This window comes from Hypomesus nipponensis, chromosome 11 (genome assembly GCF_054491055.1).
Source record: "Hypomesus nipponensis isolate SF chromosome 11, ASM5449105v1, whole genome shotgun sequence".
Lineage (NCBI taxonomy): Eukaryota > Metazoa > Chordata > Actinopteri > Osmeriformes > Osmeridae > Hypomesus > Hypomesus nipponensis.
Genome location: NC_140371.1, coordinates 6,222,851 through 6,244,136, shown reverse-complemented (window position 1 = coordinate 6,244,136; position 21,286 = coordinate 6,222,851). Strand labels below are relative to the sequence as shown.

The following is a 21,286-nucleotide window of genomic DNA, read 5'->3' as shown; positions in this document are numbered from 1 at the left end:
ATATAAGCTTCGTCTTTGAAGTGCAACGTGGTCCTATTTTTCTTTTGGGTATGGGCCCAACCCTCTCGCTTTTGATCAAATTGTATCCTTTTTTTGTTTAACCGCAGCTTATGTGACTGCTCTACCTTGCACACCTTGCAGGTTTTGCAGGCCACATTGAGAACTGTGTGGCAGGCAATACATTTTCTTGAAGTTGACCCCGGGCCTGGCATTTCTATATAAAGTAAGCAAGAGAGAGAATGGGAGAGACACAAACTGATTATGAGAAATGCTTCTTTCACTCAAATTAACCAGAAGCAGAGAACAAGAATTTAAAAAACACAGCAATACTTATTTAAAGTGTAAGGAAGAGCGAGAGAAAGAGTGTGTGTGTGTGAGTTTGAGAGAGAGAGAGAGAGAGAGAGAGAGAGAGAGAGAGAGAGAGAGAGAGAGAGAGAGAGAGAGAGAGAGAGAGAGAGAGAGAGAGAGAGAGAGAGAGAGAGAGAGAGAGAGAGAGAGAGAGAGATGTTTTCGTACAAATGGCAGCGCGCCCTCTGCTGACATCCTGAGCATGTGGACCAGAGTGACTGTCAAGCTTGTGGGAGCAACTTTCGGGTCACTGCACAAAAATCTATGCAAAATTGAGAAATAATATTTCCACACACTATTTAGGTAGGCTACACGGATTCTGCAGGTAGGTCTGTTCTAAAATCTGCAATTGATTTAGCTAGTGTTGCTGTTGTTGCTAAATTCGAGACTACTTTTTATTATATGTTTACTGTATGCACCTACCCACCAAAGTAAATTCCTTGTTTGTGTACACTTACTTGGCTATTAAACTTCATTCTGATTCTGATCATAAAGAAACATGAACCGTTTCATGTCTGGACAAATTCTAGTTGCCAGGTGAGCCGACGTCCATTGGACGGCACGGCTACAGATGTTACGCGCGCAGCTGCAGATGTGCATTGCGCATCATCCAATGGGAAAATAGTTGAGTTGACCAATGGGCATACTGAATTTTAAGCAATGCAAAACATGTAACAAGTTGTAATCTGTCTGCCTCTGCTCAGAAGATTATGTTGTGGTCGTTTACAGTTTGCCTTTACTGCGAAGAACTTCAATCGTATCCTACAGCGGCTGCATGCCCGCTGCCAGTCGACACTGATTACTTCCGTCTGTCCTTTCTACTGGATATGCCTGGACGTAATTCTCCAAAATGCTGAGCAGCAAATTATCTGGACCAGGACTGATGAGCGCGGCTGCGGGTATCGACCGAGGACGGGTCGGAGAAAGGCTGCAGGCGGTTCTTGCCGGGCTGCACGAGCTGCGTTATCTCAAGGAGAAACAGAGCGACATGGTGAGCTGGGCTCTGCAAAAGGACAGTGCAGAACCGGCGTGTTCTCCACAGACGCACACAGCCAGTCCGATGCCAGGGCCAGAGGAACAGCGGCTGGAGGCAACCCTCACAGCATTGAAGCAACAGCTGGTAGGATTTAATTCACATTATAGTGTCTTGAATCTTTGAGAGGGCAATTTAAGTTAACCAATATGAAAGGAATATCTTCGTCACCAGTTCAGATAAAAAATATATCAGTGTATCAGAAATCTTAACTTCTCATGTGTTCAGCCTGACACCCTTCCCCACCATGACAATATTAATTCATATTAATATAGGTGCATAAAGATAGTACTTATTCTTGATCATTTAGGCTAATAACGTCGTAAATCAAGGTTCATTTCGGGACCACATCAGGACACCGCAGCGATGAGGTGAACCTTCTCCGATCATTAACTTTAATGACAGTGGAAATGCACAATTGCTCTTTCACCCCCATAGTCTAAAGATGGACGTTTGACCCTTTGTTTTCTTCTCATCTCATTGTGTCATCTCAGTAGTTAGGAAATGCAATGATTGGCATGTTAAGGGTACATGTTTAAAGACGTAAATACATGGATTTTTATGACAGACATGGCATTCACAAAATATAGATTTTTATTTGAATTTGACTTGAAATCCAATTCACACAGCAGCAATGTTAAGTAGGAATGTAAATATTATAGTAAATATAGTATATGAATTTAAGCTATGTACAAATAATAATCATACTTTACAGGGAATTATTAAATAAATTGTACTTTCTAGTAGTCTCCAGTCTGAACTCATAATTTTTTTTTTGTACATTAATGGTTTTGCTAACCAAAATAAAGCCCTTTTCTAACCTCCCTCTCTTCCTCCCCACTGAGTGCTTGTAACCCTGTTGGTATGGTATTATTGGCCTGGTCCTGGCTTCCTTAGCAAACATAGTGTCCCTCCCCTCAGTCCCTCTTTCTGAAGTCAACACAATAGCCATGGTTTTCTCTGCGGGGGAGAAATGAGTTACCCAGCAGTGCTAAACCCAGGCTCCCCCTGTCCTCTGAGGGTTAATCATCAGCTACGCTCTCTTTGTTTTACTGATGAGAGTGTAACTTTAGGTTGAGGCCTGGAGTAAGTAGGCCACTGCACCCTGAGAGGTTAGTATTTCATTTTTTTGTGTGTGTGTGTTTGATGTGCTCTGTCCAGCGTGTTGTTGTATACTGATTGCATGTGTTTGTGTGTCTATCTCTGTTGCAGTCTTGTCTGCGGAGACAGGATGTGGGGTTGAAGACTCACCTGCAGGAGCTGGACCAGCAGATCAGTGAGCTGAAGCTGGATGTGTGCAAGGTGTCCTCTGAGCCACTAGAGAGTGATAGTAGACCCAGTTCAGGTCAGGACACACACACACACAGTAATACACACCTTATCCAGCAGATTGTTTAATGCTCTCTCATCTTTTTCCCACACCATACCAGGTTTTTATGAGCTCAGTGATGGCGGTTCTTGTTCTCTGTCCAACTCCTGCACCTCGGTTTACAGTGAGTGCCTGTCCTCCTCCCATACCAGTCTCCTCCCTCCCCCCAGCCACATTGCCAGGCCTCATCCCCTCAGTAGCTCCGTGCAGGTTGAGCCGTCACGGCAACGGTCAGCTGACGACACCACCACCCAACCCAACCCCCCACGGGGTACTGGCCTCCACCTGGGGAGCAGCAGGATCCGCATTGGCACAGCAAGCTCAGAGCGGACCAGACAGAGACCAGTATCTACAGGTAAGTTTTATTGGAGTTATCATGCTTGTTTATACAGTACACATATATGCCATAGTGTCACCTGAAATTACTTTCTTACAAACTCTTAAGTGTACTCTAGCACTGTAGACTGACTGTGTTTTGCCAGGCGACTTAGACAGGATGCTGACCCCAGGATGGAGCTACTACAGGTTGACTGATGTGAAGAAACCGTCTGTGTTCCCCCACTTGAGGACCTCCACCGTGGACCCCAAGTTCCAGAACAATCTGGTGTCCCGCAGTAGAGCCGAGAGGTACTGTTACCCCAGCCCGCTCCATGCTGTGGCTCTCCAGAGTCCCATCTTCACTCTGGGAGGGGAACCAGCCACAACCGCAGCTCCAGAGGGCCAGGAGCCTCCAGTGGTGGCCATGCCCAGCACCAACTCTCTCCAGCGGGGAAAGGAAGTGGTCATGAGCAGGCCGCTGGGCTACATTGACAAGCTGCTCCAGCGCAGTATGAGTAAGATTAACTTCCAGAGTGAGAATATGTGTCGGCACTCCCCCCCAGATGACCCCAGTGAGGCTAGTGCAGATGGAGCTATATGTCCAGGCAACCCTCAGGTCCTTGGGTGTCCACTGCAGAATACTGTCTTATCAGACATCACCTCAGGTGACAGGAAGAGGCAGACTGGTATGTACCCTAACCAGGAAGTGAGCTACAGCAACCCAGCTCAAAGACAGAGAGTCCAGGAGAACTCATACTGCTATTCCTACCCTGCAGCAATGAGGGCACCAGCCAGTATTAAGGCACCATCTGGGGATGCTAAAGAGAGAGCTTCCTTAGACCAGGGGTATGTGGAGGCCCCAGGGAGAAAGCTTTGTGAGCTTAGAGTGTCCGACAGGAGATCCTGCGTGGCCCACTGGTCCTGCACTGAAGAGGGTTATGGTTCTGAAAACAGTCCTGGTCATGCTGCATCCTCACCAGACTTTGTTCACGCCCAGTTTGTTCCTGCCGGGTCTCAGTGTGTCAAGTTGAGGCAGGTGGACCGCAAGACTAAGGTTATGAAGCTAAGGAGGAGGGAGAAGCCCCGGGTTGAAAGGCGCCAGAAGGGCTGTTATCCCAGCGAGGGGAGCAGGGAGGGCCACCAAGGTGGGGTCCAGGTAGAGAGAGAGCAGAGAGGGGCTGGAAAGGGGAGGATGTCCCAGAGGGTGGCCAGCTGTCTGGTAGAGGAGCTTGGGCGCACAGGCTCCGAGGTCTGCCTCAGCGGGCCTGGACTCTCTAACAACCTGCGGGTCTATCCCCAACAATACCCACAAAGCATCTCAGCCAACAAACTCACCAGAGGATGCAGAGCCCAGGGCCTGGACCTGGTGCAGCCCTCTGAACCCAGGAAGAGGAGGCAGGGGCCAGCCAACATGGGGATGTTCCAGGCTATGTGTGTTCAGGGACAGAGGTCCAGAGAGTTGGTGGGCAGGTCATCATTGAGCCGCAGCTTTTGCAGCAGGCCCCACTCAGGCCACTGGGGAAGGCACACCCCCAGGGCCCTCCGGCCCTCACTCTCCTCCTCCTCTTACATCACCAGTGTCAACGGCAGGTACCCTCCAGTTCCCTTCCCAGTGTCCGCTCCCTACCCTCCCAAGTGTGAGTCTGAGTACTCGGCCGAATGTGCGTCTCTCTTCCATTCCACCATAGCCGAAAGCAGCGAGGGACAGGTCAGCGACAACACCATTAACCGCTTTGGGGACACCGAGTTGAGCCAGAGCTCCCAGTCACCTGACTCTGACAGTAGCCTGTCCCTGGACGAGGTAGAGCAGATGGAAGGCTATGAGGAGGAAGGGGGTCTGGTGTGGGCCGAGGCTGCCTTGGGACCCACTACTGCTGGGCTGCCCCTCCGGCAGCTCCTCTACCCAGAGCCAGCCTGCCGCATCAAAGCCTCCCGGGCCCTGAAGAAAAAGATTCGCAGGTTCCAGCCTGCCTCCCTGAAGGTCATGACCCTTGTATAGACTAGAGGAGCTTACCTCCTGCCAGCCTCAGAAGGGTGTGCTTTCACTAGAACTGCTTGTCACTTGATGAAGTCACCCGTTTGTGACTTTGATCAGCCACATTGTCACAGTAGTATTAAACAAATTTGTCTCATGTGAAAGTAAAGAGAGTGCTGGGAGCACATTTGTTTTGTAACCAAACTGGACTTAAGATGTGCTTCTTAACTTCTGCAGAGATTTGAATAGTGCCCAGTCATAGAACCCCCCAACATTTTTTAATAAACACGTCAGGCTGTGTTTTACACTTTGTGTGTTAAGAACTAAATCAATCTTGAGTAAATCATATGGCTCTGTTAGAAGACAAATGTTTTTATACTTCATTTATTACAGATAATTTGTATCCCCTTTTATATTGTCTACCATTTAATTTTGTACACATTGTGACTTAATGCATACATTTCATTGTAGAATAAAAAGGTATTTAATGTTCAACCTGTGTATACTTATAAACATAATTTTGCTATTATTATGACTCTTTACAACACTGTAAAGAAACTTTCAATAGAGGCCATAGGTGTCACTTATAGTCCCAGAGTTGACTTGACCCAGAGAATCACAGCATTTACATTCCTGAATAGAAAGATCCTTATCAGTATACCAACATTTCTTTTAAACCTTAAACGAAATCCAGAGGTCATTCATTCTCTCATACACATATGCATTCTCTGTTTTTGAGTGCTTATTTACCTAAGTTACCGAGAAGTTGGAGCAAATTTACAAATTAGCCGTTTCATCAATAAAATACGCACATTTTCAGCAACTACACTTCCCATTTCTCGTCACATTTTAATTCAGATGCTGAAAACTTAAAGCAATGACGGTCAAAGGATTCTGTTCGTCCTGCTATCACGGCAACCCCGGCCCTGCCCCTGATGCAAGTGGTTCTTAATACTGACTAATCACAGCCAAGGGGGTCTCCGTAGCTCTCCGTAGCTACGACGGATAGTTAAAAAATTCAGGAGGTGCATGTCAAACTCTACGAGGCTCTCCGAGGGCTGACGGAGAACTCGTAGAGGGCGTTCCACGGAGACAAGGGCGTTCCCACGTGTCCGTTTTTTGAAAAACGCAGAAGCATATATCGGCCTTTAGTTATAATATTGTGGCATGTTACGGCGTCATTATAGATTGTTGACATGTTCTGGCCAAAGACGAAGATGAATAAATCATATCTGATAACCACAATATTGTTATGGTCGTTATATTGTTAGAACGTTATGTCAGTTAACACTATGATGGCATTAACAATAAGATAGTAATAGTAAGTGTGGCCGACGTGTAATGAGGTGCCGACTACGCCACCTAGTTGTAAGTCTAGGAACTCAATTGGTTCGTTCTGAGAGGGAGGAACCCGTGTGCTTGGCCAAAGGAAACAGTCAACAACCATGCCATATAAAACTATTGTACTTTAATAAGTAAAAGGTATTTTCAAGCTTTCAGAATATCTAAAAGTCTTAAAGAGGGAATGTCTCAGTCCAACAGCGTCACCCATGTGTGCTGACTGGTAGCCTCGTCCGTGGGGCCTCGTCCGTAGGTCTCCCTCCGTAATCCGGATCACTGTCTTTCGGTCCACTAATTACCTCGGTTCCCGTCTCGTTCCCACAGTGTCACCCGTGTGTGCTGACTGATAGCCTCGTCCTTAGATCTCCCTCCGTCCTTGATTTGTCCCTCGTCCTTAGATCTCCCTCCGTCCTTGATTTGTCCCGATCGGGTTCTCCGTGACTTCGTCGGTCGTCTCTCTCCCCATTTCCCCGTGACTTCCTTGATTTATAGGCCAGGTAGCCCACCCCAACTGCGCTCCAATTGGTCCCTTCCCTTATTGTCAATTAGGCCCAATTGCACTCCAATTGATCCCTTCCCTTATTGGCAATCAGGCTTGGTGATTCCGGAGGTACAGCTCCGCTGTCAAAAGAAAAGCAAAACAACCACACAGCAACCAAACAAAGCACACCACTGCAACCCAAATAATAACCCAGTTAACTAAATATACAAATACACCCTGTACCCCACTTTCAAGCCTGTGACATAAGCAACACTCATCATCATTTTACTAGTAACATAGGTATAGGCTTAATTTAGCTTGCTTTGCCGATAGAATGACGGAGCCAGATTCAAGTTGACAGTTTCTTTAATCCAACACAATACTTCAGCAGTCAAACTAAAAAAATGAAGCAAAAAGAACAACGTATCCACCTGTTTCTCCAGCAACCAATGGGTCAGAGCCTGTTTAAGGAGAGCCTTGCCACTCCCTATTAAGCCCCATTGTACAACATTTTGTTGTAGTTCCACCAGAGTTCCACTGGGAGTGATCGCGGTCGAAAATGAATGGGAGTCTATGGAGCCAAACGGCTACATTTGTCTCTTTCGCCTGATTGTCGTTGAGAAATCTCAGATTTGATGGTAGTTTTTGCATGTTCAACATAGATTACAAGTCAAAAGTTGAACAAACTCATGTCCTTTCGATTTCCTACAGCGTAAGTCGTTGTTGCCCATAACACGCTAGCATTCTGCTAACGAATGCTGATTGGTTAGTGAAGGACTGATTACGACCAGAGATCCCGCTTGATGGCATCCGAAGCAGAACCAGAATGTCAGAGCATTAGCAATATTGGCAAGCCAAAACTCTTTCTAGCATGTGTATTGACAAGGGGAGCCTAACCTGTCAGCTGGGTTGTCGATGCCTCGAGAGAAAAGTGGAAGTAACCAGAGCTTGCCGTCAAGCAGTAGCTCTGGTCGTACGATGTGTATGACGTCAATGACATTTTCAAAGGCTTTTTAGAACAGAAAGACGACTTTTTAAAAAGTCTAACACCCAGCAGTATGTTTTTTTTTTGCCTCCCCTTCTGAATTCAGAATGATTCAAAATTCAAATTACTAGAAAACATATTAAATCCTGAGAAAAATGGATTTTGAGGGGTATAGCTCCATAGACATCCATTCATTCTGCACTCGACCGTTAGCGCCCTCATATGGAGTGGAACTGCAACCAATTCAGAACCCGGAAGTTTCTCGAGAGTGGCAGTGCTCCCCATAGATATATGTCTTACGGCGGAGTCTAGAACGTCCGCACATGGCGGCCATCTTGCTACAGTGAACTCGCTCACCCATAACATTGGGTTGGTGCTACATATACTTTTTAAATAACCATAACTTGCTCAATTTTCAACCGATTTTTAAACGGTTTAGTTTGTTATCAACGTCAGAGATGTAGCTATGCCACTACATATGTACGAATAATTATGTAATAATAAATAAATAAAAGAATAGAAGTATGTAGTGGCATAGCTACATCTATGATTCTCCCCATAGACATAGTAAAGAATAGACACCGCATCGAATGCTACTGCTTACTGGCGCTGACTAGACGTGGGGCCGCCATCTTGAAAAGGTCCGATCGCTCCACTCAGTGTAATCTGTTTGGTTGGGGCAATGAGCTGTCAGCGCATTAAATGAATCATACTGCACTGAATACCGAACGGATTTTCACACTTTTTGTTGCTGCAAAGGTCATACAGGTCCACATGTTTCGGCTTATTTTAATATTCATAGTGGGCTTTTTCTTTCAACCCTTTCCTGCCGGACATTCAACTATGGGCATTCAAATGCCCATGGTTCCCGCCTTAATATCTTTGCCATCCAATCACCGATTTTATTTCTGAAAACTGCCAGATATTCATGATAACTTAAGCTCAAAGTGCATATCATTCGTTAAGGGGTTACTGGGAGGGGAAAATAAATGTATTGTCAGCAACGGCAGCCATTAAGTGCATTCGACTTTATGCAGCGCTGGCGTCTCCTGCAGCCGCCTGCAGCCTGGCTGACTTGAAGCAGCCAATGGCATTCTCAGCTTTGCCAGAGCGGAGACCATGGGAGATTGCTTATTGTGTTAGATTTACAGCTTCAAATGGAAATTGGAGACGATATTATGACTAAAGACAAGTTTCTTAATATGTGTTGTCAATATTATTGATTAAAAGTCTAAACTTTTTACTTACAAAGAATTTGTTTGTGGGAGTGACGTGAGTTATTTGAGCAAAGAATTACGTGTCCGGCTTGGCCGTTTTTTGATAGGCAGCTATGACAGTAGTAGCACTGTTTATCCTTGATTTTAGCAGATTTCTGTGAAATTTGGAAAAACAACATGAACTAGAAAAGGCTGTTGCTGCGAAACAGCAGTGAGAATGCTGAAAACCCAAATGGGGATAGCTGACCATGCAAAGAAAATGCTGAACATTTTGAAAATGTTTAGAAAGTTATAAGCTGAAGCTTCAAAGCGCCCGAAAGGTATTTTAAATAAGGGCTGGAGCTGGACAAAGGCATAAAACTACAGAAAAGAGAAGAGAAATGCAAAACAAAAAGTGAAAAAAATCTGAAAAAGAGGAAACGATGCATAAAGATTTGAAAATTTAGCAGACAATTATTTGCTGGAGTTTTAAAAGGCCTGAAATGTATGTCAGAAAGGACCTGCAGCAAGATAAAGGCAGAAAAGTACAGAAAATAGAAGAAAAAAAATGCAAAAGTACTAGCAGTTGGAAGATACTGCTGTGAAAGGTATTTTTGAAAGGACCTGGGGTCTCATTTATAAAACTGTGCGTAGGATTCTTACTAAAGGTGTACGTATGCCCAAAAGCCTAAAATGGCGTACGCACACAAAAATTCAGATTTATAAAACCGTGCGTACGCACAACTGTACGCAATGTTCCCTTTATAAATCACAGATTACCCACAAGTGTGCATACGTGAATCAGCATTGTACCCCGCCCTGAACACGCCCATTTTTAACCATAAATAGTCAATGCAAAGCAACTCATGAATGCTAATCTAGTATCTCATCATGACCCTGGCATATGATTGTTCTTTACGGTGAATCATAGCGCATGACAACTTCTCAGACACTGTTAGCCTATTGGTGGAGCCCGAAAACTCAGAAAATGTGGTGGCCGGTAGATCACCAATTTAAAAAAAATTGTGTGAGTGGCGTCAACTGTGGCAGTGATACTGCGAGTCGAGATACAATTTGAAAACAAAAGCGTTTTGTTATGAACAGTAATCTATTAAAGTCTGGAATGATAACGAGGACGTAGAGTGTAGCGATTGCACGGGAGCTTGACGACTGTATTTCCAGTTTTTGACATATGAGGATATTTTGCACAGTATTAAATAAATATATTTAGTTATACACTGTGTTCTGCAGTTATCTAAAGGTAGGATATGTGATGTTATCTTGTATTCCATGCAGTCGGGGAATCTCCCCCTCCTGAACTCCCATAGTGGACAATCTGATCGTGAGGAAGCGCTGAATTTGTATTTAAAATTTGAGTTGGATTGTACAAGGTGTTTATGGAACAGTAATCACTCAGTACAAGCGCAAATAACGCTGCTGTATGTAATCTTCATAATAATCATGAAATTGAATGAAAAAAACGTGTGTGAGGAAAACAAAATATATAAATATTACGAGTAATGTTCTTCCCACATTCAATTTCTGCAGTCTGACTACAGTACGGTCATCTGCATCGCCAATTGCAACTGTTTTCTAAATGTGCATAGGCCTACGGGAGGGTCAGAGTTTGCGTGGAGGACCGCAGATTCTCCCGTCAAGTTTGTTTTTTATAAATCACAACCTTTGCGTGGAAAGTGGCATACGCACATTTTCAGCCCCGTTTTGTGCGTACGCAAGCTTTATAAATGAGACCCCTGGAGCAAGATGAAGGCAGAAAACAGAAGAAAAGAAGAAGAAAAATGCAAAACAAAAAGGGGAACATTTCTGAAAGATGAGCTGCAGTAAAATGTGAAAATTTTGCAGAAAACCAGTTGCTGAAGTCTGGATGAACGAATTTGAAGGTAAAAGGACAACACTGGAATGACTTGAACTTGCTGGAAAAACATAGTAACCGTTGGTCATTGGCAACAGACTGGCAACATTTCTAACCTAGAATCTAGGTATCAGGTTCAAGACGGAGGAGAAACTAATCATGCGTGTCTGCACACCCAGTCCTGATGAGACACTTAATTTAAGATGACATCAAAATAATAATTCATAGTGCAGGGTTGCCGATGTTGTCGTTGTCCCTGGTGAGTTTTTTATAGTAAACAACAAGATCATGCTACATATAACCAGCGGATCATTTCTTGCAAGTGTGTCAAAGTGGTATGTATTAACACCGTAGGCTTGAATAATAACTGAAAGCGTGAAGCTAGAGAGAGGATGCAATGGAAGATTTCCTACATAAGTATATCTACTACTTCAAATTGAAAACGGAGAAGATATTTAGAGTTAAGACAAGTTACTTTACATCTGTGTTCAATATCATCAATTAAAAGTAAAAACCTTCCAGTTACGAAGCGTTTGTTTGTAGGATTAACGCCAACTGCAGCAACCAGCCCTGGTGTGGCTGTTCGTGATGGTCAGCTATGACAGTCGAGCCTCGATTTTTGCAGATTTCTGTAAAACTTGCTAAAATAAAAACAATCTGGCTAGAGTACACTTTAAGCTCAATGTACATACCTTGTTTGGCCAATTTGGTCGGGTCAGATTTGTGGGAAAAAAAGTCTAACCGTTTTTAGTTATGGAGAGCCATTGCGCTAGCTCGATTATGAGAACTGTAGCTAGAATCCATACCTCAAACAAGTTAACCTAGACATTTCAGTGTTAATTGACTATGTATACATGTTGCACAGATTTTAGTTTTTTCATTCTCACCTCACACTATTTTCAGTGAATTTATGATAGTTTTAAACTCCAGTCCATGAATGACAACCTGTAACACACTAGCATAAGAAATGCCCTCAGAATATGTATATTTTAATAATGACCTTGTGTCTTACTTAGGTATGGGTATCGAGAACCGGTTCTGTAAGGACCCGGTTCCAAATTTCTCAAAACCCGAATATCAATAAGGTCCAAGCTTATCGATACCGCTATCGAGACCAAGTAATATAATGTAACATTGACTTAAGTCTCGAGAAATAAGTAATGTTATTTAAATCAAATCGCTGGTGCACAAACATACAACGCATAAACTAATAAAACGACTACATTCAATTGAATGGCCTGCCAACCGCCTTTAAACTAAACAAAGAAGAATGTTATTGCCTCAAGCGCTACCTACTTAGTAGCGAGCTCGCTTCATTTATCATTTTGTTGCTAGCTACGATAGCAGAACGCACGAAACGGTCAAAGGCTTGGCTACATTTTATTAAAGCCAAAGATAAAGACGAAGCAAAGTGCGATATATGTTCTAAAGTAATTTCTTGTAAAGGGGGGAAACAACTGCGATGAAAAAGCACCTCAACGTTGTGCATCAGATAAAGATAAAAAGCAGTACTTCGACTGTCTCCGAGTCGCAACGGTGCAAACTCCAGCTGCCTATGCAGGACAATCCTCTGGTGAGCGCACCACAACTTCGTAGCGAGTCTCCGTCGTAGACAATAATAAGCCAATTCAGGGCTCAACAGTGCAACTATTTAGCATATGCCCCTAAAATTTGATGTGTGCGCGAACTGCAAAAATTATGTCGAGCACAGTGTGTGAGTATAGACAAGCCTCCCCCCCTCACTGTTGATATTCAAAACATAGCCACCGCAAGCATGGCTCTGTGGGATGCTTAAACATCGTGTTAAACAAAAACAGAGACAGAAGAAAATAGGGATAAGATAAGGAAGGTTTGGGTTTGGTTAGCTGGTCATTTAGCTATATCAGGTGCATTTTGTTGAAACGTGTTCAACTTTTCATTAAGTCGATGAGCTTGACAATGTCACTTTGTCAACCAACCAATTACTCATAGTCTAGTTATTCATCCAGGTTGTGGACAGATTTAGATATAGCCAGAGTCAGGATCCATTGTGCCTATTTGCTCCTTTTAGCCAGTCTCCTCCTGAGAGCAACACGTTCCCCTTGTTCTATTTTACATCTGTTTTACTTAAGAAATAGAAAAGTATCGATAATGGTATAGATAAAGACTCGAATCGTTAAGCAGTCTCAAAAATGGTATTGATATCAATCAAAATTAACGATACCCATCCCTAGTTTTACTGCTGGGTTTTTGTTGGATTGTAGCAAATAAAGCTGCAAAAATTATTTGTGTGAGGAATGGTACTTCTTGGATAGTTTAAACCAGGCATACACATTTAGTTTCCTCCACACAGATTGTAAGATTTACATACATGTAATTTCTGGAGTTAATTTATCATCATATTGACATGAATGCATGTCTTTAATTAGATAGTATAGTCATAATTACATTCACACTAGTGTTACAATGAAATAGCTGACCCATATTGTATTTGGTCCAAATCCAGGGGGCTTGTCTGTTCCGCACAGTGAGCAGTCATTGTTTTCATCAAAGACTGGAACAAAATGAAAGTATATTTCAAGCCAAAAGTTAATAATGAATTAAATCAGACGTAATCTCCAATTTAACTCTCCATACCTGAGTACTCATGAAAGTCTGTTGCCATCTGGCATCTCTTGACTGACATTGCTTTTTTCGAAGTGTCAAACTTCATGTCTTGAGGGATATTGGGAAGGTTGTCCAACACCACGTCTGCCATCTTAACAATTTTACAAATATTTATATTTTACAAACATTTATATTCTGACTGGCATGAAATTGATTTACTTTAAGGAAATTAACATACTAGGATATTTTCTCTGTATTACAAATCTCACCTGCATCACCAGTACACCACAGCTGAAGGAATCCTTCTGAATGCTGTGGGTTATTTCCCCTCCTTTCCACTTCCTATCAACCCAGTCACTTCTGCCGTGGCATGCTCTTCGCATCTTGAAGTATTCTCTGAGTAAGAGTGAAATAATGCAGCCTTTTTACAATACACTTTGTATGCCCGAGAGTTAAAATAATAATAATAATATGTACATTATGTTATTAGCAGACATGGGGTTATATCATTAACTTCTTTAACAAGTAATAATATTGGCTATAACTATGATGTAATTTGTTACATTTGTACTTACCTAAATCGGGATGAGGCATGTTCGGAATCTAACTTCTCATCATGTCCAGCAGGATCCAAAACAAATACTTGGCTGTTTTTTTCATGCAGATACTTTGGAAGTATCTGCGTGCTGTTGCTTACTATAGTACACACAAATGTTATTGCATGTTTGGATTTGAATAAATCAAATCAGAATATTTTGGTATAGCCCTTTCTACAAGCAATATCACAGACGGTTTCAACTATGCACATATAACTACACCTGAACCAACAAACCCCCTCAAGGTGAAACTATTAATGTTTAAAATAATCCTCACCAAAAACTTCCAGTGGTTGTTGTCAATGTTAAGAAAACTAATGACAGCACTGTAGTCCTCAAAACTGACCTAAATAGAAAAGTCACATTACCCTATCAGCAATAAATGAAGGCAAACTGAACATTTCTTTAGAATGATAAAAATGTATTATGTTTAGATGTACCTTTGGAAGACTCTGGTGACGGACTTCTGTACTCTTACCATTCATGATTACCCCCGCACTGTAATGGTTTAAGACATATACCGTCTGTCCATGTCCTCTGTTCTGCACAGCCACTTGAAAGAAGCACTCAATAGTCTAAATTAGGTGAGTAGAAGAGGATCACAAACTGTTAATTAAATTCACTAAGACACAATTTATTAAGGTTGAAATAAGCATGACCTAGTTATAAAATTGAATTTTAAGATACTAATATTTAAGATATTAAACGCTAAATACAACACTATGCCATAATAAAACCCTACAAAACAATGTGACAATAGACTGTCGCATTAATGCTGGTTTGGTGTGTACAGTGAATGGTGAAGGGTCATTTCCTGTTTTAAGGTGCTGACTGCTCGATATTGTGCAGGTATTAGATGTGTAAAACAGTAATTGCACTTGTAGATTGCCCCTCCTAACAAATGAGGTGGTAGACAGTATCTACCAAATGTATATACCTGACATACATGGAGTTACCATGTATGTCAGCCTCGGCTCCAGAATTTATCGGACATGGGGGCATTTTGTATTGCTCTCTTATAGAAACCTTATAACTAAAATGAAAGGGGCACAACATACCATTTTTAGCTGACCCTGATGTATGATTTTATTTATTTTTACCTCTCCCATAAGCCACTTGTGTGGCTGCAGAGTTTTCAGTTCCAAGTGGTGTAACATGTGTGAAACTCTTTTGCCATGGGAATGGATGACGGAAACCACCACCTTAGAGGCCTTTTTCTTCCACGGGGCTTGTACCTGCATATAAAACAATAAAAACAAGGATTGATTTAACATTTTGTTAAATATCCTCAAAACATCGAAAAATGCCCGAAATTACAGTGATCATACCGCTTAGACTAAAAACGTCTTCTACATAAATTAAGTGTATGTAATAAAATGTATATAATACCTTAGCTGCTATTTTGGAAGTGCTATCAGATAAACTGTCTGAGGCATTGCTCACAGCAGGCATTGTCTGAGTGGCCTTGTATGGCCCTTTTGACCTTCTAGGACCCTTTTTTGGAATGGGAATTTTCTTTGGTGTTTCAAAGTACTTGGATTTTGTCTTTGTGGTACCCTCGTTCTGCTTTGATGTGTTTAGCATGCGATATGCTTTTGTCCAGAGTGTTTTTTGCAAGTTAACAAGATCACCATCCTCCATTGAAGCAAAAAGCACACACATGTGTTGGAACGCAGGAAGGGCTTCACCCATGCTTGTACTGTTCAACAATAACGCAAAGCAATAGGTTGCATACTCCTTTAGTCCTTTGTCTTGCATCCTTTTCCCAAATCCTTGTGAGACAGCTTTTACAATGTGGGCAGAGCAAAGGTGTAAAACTGAGAATTTATGGAGGTCACTGTTGGTTTTCTGAATTGCTATGACTTAATGGGCTCTTTCCAGATATAGTCTCTTTGTTGAAGGACAGCAGCACACTATCCATCAGAGCCCAGCTGTAGTCTGTCTCTACCTTTTGTACTCTGCGGGATGTGCACTTGGAGACTTTTCTGAAAGTTTCCGTCAACCAGTATGTCAATGTTTGGATAGAATGTTGATTGGTTATAAACTCAGAGATGGGGATAGGTGGCTTATCTTTGCCGGTCCCTGGCAGTACAAGGGCATAGTACTGCACCCTTTTCTTTTAATTTTGGATCTTTGACACAACACCACCAGTAGCGTCAAGATGGAGAGTAACTGGTGTGGGTTGTTTTAGATGCTTCACCAATATGTTTATTCCTGCATCCATGTACAGATGGACTACAAATGGGTCCACCTGCAGGTGCTGAATATAACAACCACAAGAGACATTGCTGCTGCACTTCATTATTTTGTGTGTGAGCATCAGCTCAAGCAGGACATCATTATGGAGTCTTGTACTTTTATGAACTTCCGAGGAGATCATTTTTAGAACATCTTTGGTAAGATTCCGGCACATTATATATTACCAGCACATAGTTCTACTTTTGGAGTCTTCCTGAGCTGCTGATAGTGGTAGTTGCTCACACCTTTGAGGATCGACCTGGCAATTCTACCTCTTCTCAGGAAGCTTGCATCCCAAAATTTACTTTCCTTTTTTGAATGAGTGACTTTTCCTAATCTCAGCACTCTGATGGTTCTGTTTTTTGGGGGGGTTATGGGCTTGTGTTTTCTCGAACACATACACAGCTTTGCATGACTTAAATGTGCACACTGCAGATACATGCAGGTATGGGGACATTCTTTTATGGCTGTGTGTAGCTTTAACATTTAAATGACAGTTTAAGTACTGCAAGGATTGATTTTAATTAACTCTTTGGAGAGGATTTCTGTCCATGGTTGCCTAAGTTTGTTTGTGCCTGCCAATGGTTTTATTTGATTCCAATTCTCCTTTTTAATTTTAATTGTGAAAACCTTGGGTCCAGGTTTTGTTGTTCTTAACTGTGATTGGTCAAATTCAGAAGAGCCTTTGTCTGTCTTCTTCTTCCTGTCTCTCGCCTTCTCCAACTCTCCTTCTGTATCTGTTTCCAGTGTTCCTTCTGTCTCTATGTTTCACTGTGTTCAGGAGAGCCTTTGTTTGTCTTCTTTCTGTCTCTTGTCTTCTCTAACTCTACCTCGGTTAGTTCTGTTTGTTCTTCATCTTTATCCTGTTGCTCCTGCTTTTCTCTTTCATGTTGCTTAACTACTTCTCTAATCTGTCTTCTGTCTTGGCTCCATATGACATATAGCCATTTGCTAAGTTTCACAGAGTCATCATGAAATAAGTGCAGAGATAAAGTTGACCATATTTCAGATTTTACTGTAATCTTCCCTTTTCCAAGCCCATGTGCGACAAATGCTGGTATTATTGTTTCTCTGCCGCCTGCTTTTTTAGCCATAGATTTATGACTGCTGTTTGTCCTTTCATTAGGCACCCCATCATGAATGGGACATCATTTTCATTTATTTCATCATACAGGAGAACCTGTAGAAAATATGTTGGGTAGAGCACAAGGGCGTAGTTTTGGTCTCAGCTTTGGTAGGGACACTGAAGCCCCCCCCCCAAAAAAAAAAAAATATATATATATGTAGGTAACTGGGTCAGGTTTTATGGAGCTGTACTAGGCCTACATCATCTGTACTGGACTTCTAAGCAATTAAATAATGGATTTATATTTATACATTTTTACTACCTACAAGTATAGGTGTGAATGATAACATTCATGGGTAACATTGTCTAAACATCGTTTAAAAAACAGCAATTTAATGCAATCTTTATCAAAGTGGACAATTCAACTTCTCACCTGAACCCCTGATGCTGATTCATCACCAACCTGCTCTACATCTGTAGCTTCAGGGTGCCGTTTTTCCAGCACAGTAATTCATCAATTTAAATAATACAGACACTAACCATGCTTAGTTGACTGCTGGTCGCGATTATAGGGATATTACTATCCAAGGGATCATATAGGCCTACTTATTACTAGTTAAAATCACTTTTGAGTTGCTAGCCTGCTGGTACTATGCTAAACTAGCACGGTCCCATTATGGGTAGATTAGCTTTATCCTTCTGGCTTCAACAAGACCTGCTGCTGCTAACACACTGGTCGAAAGATTGCAGACGCTAGGGATAGATTTAATACAAGCAAAAGTTACATGCTCTACTACTCTAACAACTTTCAAAACATGTTTCCATTGTAGAATGGGTGGCGATGTACACAGGCTACTTTGCAGTATTCAAAACTAAACCTTGAAATACACTACAAGTGTACTTTGAAGTGTACTAAATGACCTAAAAAGTGGGCCAATTCAGTTTACTTAGTACAAAAAAGTATATAAGCACACTGCTAGTATACTTTAAGTACCATGATAATAGTATACTTTTTATACTAAGTATACTTACAAAATAAACTAACAACGACCTTGCTAGCTCTAGCTACTTACTCTCTGGGTGGTGAAAAAACACAAAAGGGTCAAAAATATCAATGCTGAGACCAAATGAAATACTAATATGAGGCTTTATTATTTCCTGGCGTATTTAGTAGTTTACCGTGTCAGACTACTGACAGCTCTCTTTCTGCAAGTCAAGATTCACAGAGTGTTTCTGACTCTGCCACTTCAGCCAATTAAATGACATAATCTTTTTCGCAGGCTCTTGGGCGCATTGGTTAACTTTTTTTACTTTTTTGGGCGACGGACAATAATAGGTAATGCGTTTTTCAAATATATTGTGCAAAATATTTTTCTGAATCGATCCAAATTGCATTACAAAGGAGTTCACTAAAATGTTGGTTGGGACAATTATGTCATTTTCATATGTTGGTGGGGACAAGTACCTAGCGTCCCCCCCTAAATCTACGCCCATGGTAGTGACCATGCCCTTACAAGAAAGAAGTATACTTCAAGTTTATTTTGTAAGTATACTTAGTATAAAGAGTATACTATTATCATGTTACTTAAAGTATACTAGCAGTGTACTTATTTATTTACTATTTTTGTACTAAGTAAACTGAATTGGCCCACTTTTTAGGTCATTTAGTACACTTTAAAGTACACTTATAGTGTATTTCAAGGTTTACTTTTGAATACTGTAAAGTAGCCTGTGTAGTAAACTTTCAGTTCATCAAGTATACTTCCTAAAGTACTTCAAAGTATACTTTGCAATACTTTCAAGTGCACTTTCAATTAATGTCAGAACCTCAAGAAGTAAACTAAATACATTTAATTTCACTATGACTTGGCAAACTTGTCAGCAATTTTTTACACTTTACCGCCTTGCATCATGGGAATTGACTAGCCAATGAGCCACACTATCTTCATTATTTCATGTTGTTATTTCGTTCTTCAGTCAGTTTGACAGTATAACCTTCAAATTCTCAAGTAGCTTTTTTTTTTTTTTTCATTAATACTCCAATTGATAATTATTAGTATAAGAGTATAGGGCTTCAGAATGTTTTGGCAGTAATTAAGGTTACAGCTTCAGTAACAAAAAAAGATTCAATGTGCAATGCATTATAGATTTTCATAGACATGAAAAATTAGAATGAGATGGATCAAAAAAATGTAACCTGTAATGTACTTTAAAATTATTTTGACTGCTTTTGCTGTATAATAATAGAAAACGTACATCTTACTCCAGAAGAAATGTATACCATTTTCTGTTTCTAAGCATACTTCTTAAAGTATATCAAAAGTGAACTATTTTCAAAGCATACTTAAAAGTACATCAAAAGTGAACTATTTTCAAAGCATACTTAAAAGTATATTAAAAGTGACCTATTTTCTGAGCATACTTCTTAAAAGTATATCAAAAGTGAACTAAAAGTATACTATCCATATTTTAGTATACTTATAGTATACTTTAATATACTTCTTTTTTGTAAGGGCACATTAGATGTTTTATCGCTTATTCCAGTTGGCTAGCCTATTTGTTTTTGTATTTTCTTATTTTCATAATTACTTATTTTTAGATTTTTAATGTCATATAATTTAATGTGATTCCAGCAAATTATTGATGTAAATGACACCCTCACAAGAAAACCGATATCTCTCAAAAAGTATACTAGCCGCTGTGCTAAAGTATCTGTCTATCACGCAATGCACGATTAATTTGGGTTCAAAAGTGTTGCTTATGTTATATACTAGACCTACATTCTAGCTATAACTGCATTTAGAATCTAACAAGCTATATCTTATGATAAACTTTAACTAAATCTGGCTGTATAAAATACTACAATTGATAAGAGGTCCACTAATGTGTTGAATTGAAAATGAAGTATTTTGATCAATTTACCAGCTAACGACCTTCGGAAACACTGAAAATGAATGGGGTTGAACATTGGAAAATACAATGTTTGGAACTATAGGTCCCACGAGACACGCTTAACTTAGACTTAAAGTCTATGGAAGTGTCACAACTCTCTTTTTCTATGGCACTGTATTTAGGAAACGGGTTATTCCAACAGCCGCCCCAACAGCATCCCAGCATTTGAGAATTAATTTTATGTCGTCCATCTCCTTGAATTTCTCGCTGATTTTTAAAATCAACTTGGGGGTTCTCTCTCGGTAGGCTATGTTTGCATGTGTGTGTGTTGCAAGGCGTGACAACTCGTTTCTCTCAAACAAACAAAACAACTATGGGCATGCCGGCTAAACAGATCAATCAGTTTTTTTTCATTTGTTTTTATCAGGGTTATCACATGGAACGGCCATTTGTTACCAACATTGTGTAGTTAGGTTTTATATAGCGTGAATATTGGTAAAGTACGTAGGCCTCCAAAGTAATATAAAAAATAATTATAAAGTCTACAACTTTACAAATGTTCACCGTAGTCTACAATGAATGTAGTAAAATCTTAATAATGTTTTCCTATTCAAATATATCAATTAATATGGTGTATTTTATCATCCTGCAGCCGATTTCGCAAGCGTCTCACCAAAAAAATTGACCAGCTGCCAAAAGGAGCGCTTTGCAGGCTGCATCCGGCCCTCGATGGAAGGCAGTTTCAAGAAAGATGGGAAAGCGAATACATGTTTGTGCTTCAAGGAGAAAAAACTATGTATTTTGTGTTATGAGGCAATGTCAGTTGTTAAAGAGTACAATCTCCGTCGGTCTTTTGACACCAAACACGGAGATGAATATGCCAAATTAATAAACCCAAGAGAAAAGTGCGGGTGAATTGGGAATGTTTGGAAAAAAGTCCACAAGATCTTCAACTCATACCTCCGGTGGAGTTTCTCAGGCATCCCCGT

At 41.0% G+C, this 21,286-nt stretch overlaps 2 protein-coding genes across 2 annotated transcripts; one reads left to right on the top strand and one right to left on the bottom strand.

The window, feature by feature from the left end:
* Positions 1-512: 512 nt before the first annotated feature.
* Positions 513-5,707, top strand: dact2 (dishevelled-binding antagonist of beta-catenin 2). Its single transcript, XM_084709799.1, has 4 exons — positions 513-1,468; positions 2,594-2,726; positions 2,812-3,105; positions 3,233-5,707. The coding sequence occupies exons 1-4, from the start codon at positions 1,199-1,201 to the stop codon at positions 5,065-5,067; spliced, it is 2,532 nt and encodes an 843-aa protein (XP_084565925.1). The 5' UTR covers positions 513-1,198; the 3' UTR covers positions 5,068-5,707.
* A 76-nt stretch (positions 5,708-5,783) lies between these two features.
* LOC146267926 (uncharacterized) lies at positions 5,784-15,330 on the bottom strand. The gene is made up of 7 exons (XM_084709408.1): positions 15,202-15,330; positions 14,542-14,676; positions 14,379-14,447; positions 14,081-14,217; positions 13,775-13,901; positions 13,536-13,656; positions 5,784-13,452 (listed from the first exon to the last, which is right to left on the bottom strand). The coding sequence occupies exons 1-7, from the start codon at positions 15,208-15,210 to the stop codon at positions 13,349-13,351; spliced, it is 702 nt and encodes a 233-aa protein (XP_084565534.1). The 5' UTR covers positions 15,211-15,330; the 3' UTR covers positions 5,784-13,348.
* Positions 15,331-21,286: the final 5,956 nt, after the last annotated feature.

Bases quoted from the DNA above. Each gene is read 5' to 3' on its own strand.
- LOC146267926 (XM_084709408.1), bottom strand. The intron at 13,902-14,080 runs GTAAGTACAAAT...ACTCTTACTCAG, and splicing joins CATGCCTCATCCCGATTTAG to AGAATACTTCAAGATGCGAA. The intron at 13,657-13,774 runs GTGAGATTTGTA...AAAATTGTTAAG, and splicing joins GTGGTGTACTGGTGATGCAG to ATGGCAGACGTGGTGTTGGA.
- dact2 (XM_084709799.1), top strand. From the start codon at position 1,199: ATGCTGAGCAGCAAATTATCTGGACCAGGACTGATGAGCGCGGCTGCG. The intron at 1,469-2,593 runs GTAGGATTTAAT...TCTCTGTTGCAG, and splicing joins CAGCATTGAAGCAACAGCTG to TCTTGTCTGCGGAGACAGGA. The intron at 3,106-3,232 runs GTAAGTTTTATT...GTGTTTTGCCAG, and splicing joins ACAGAGACCAGTATCTACAG to GCGACTTAGACAGGATGCTG.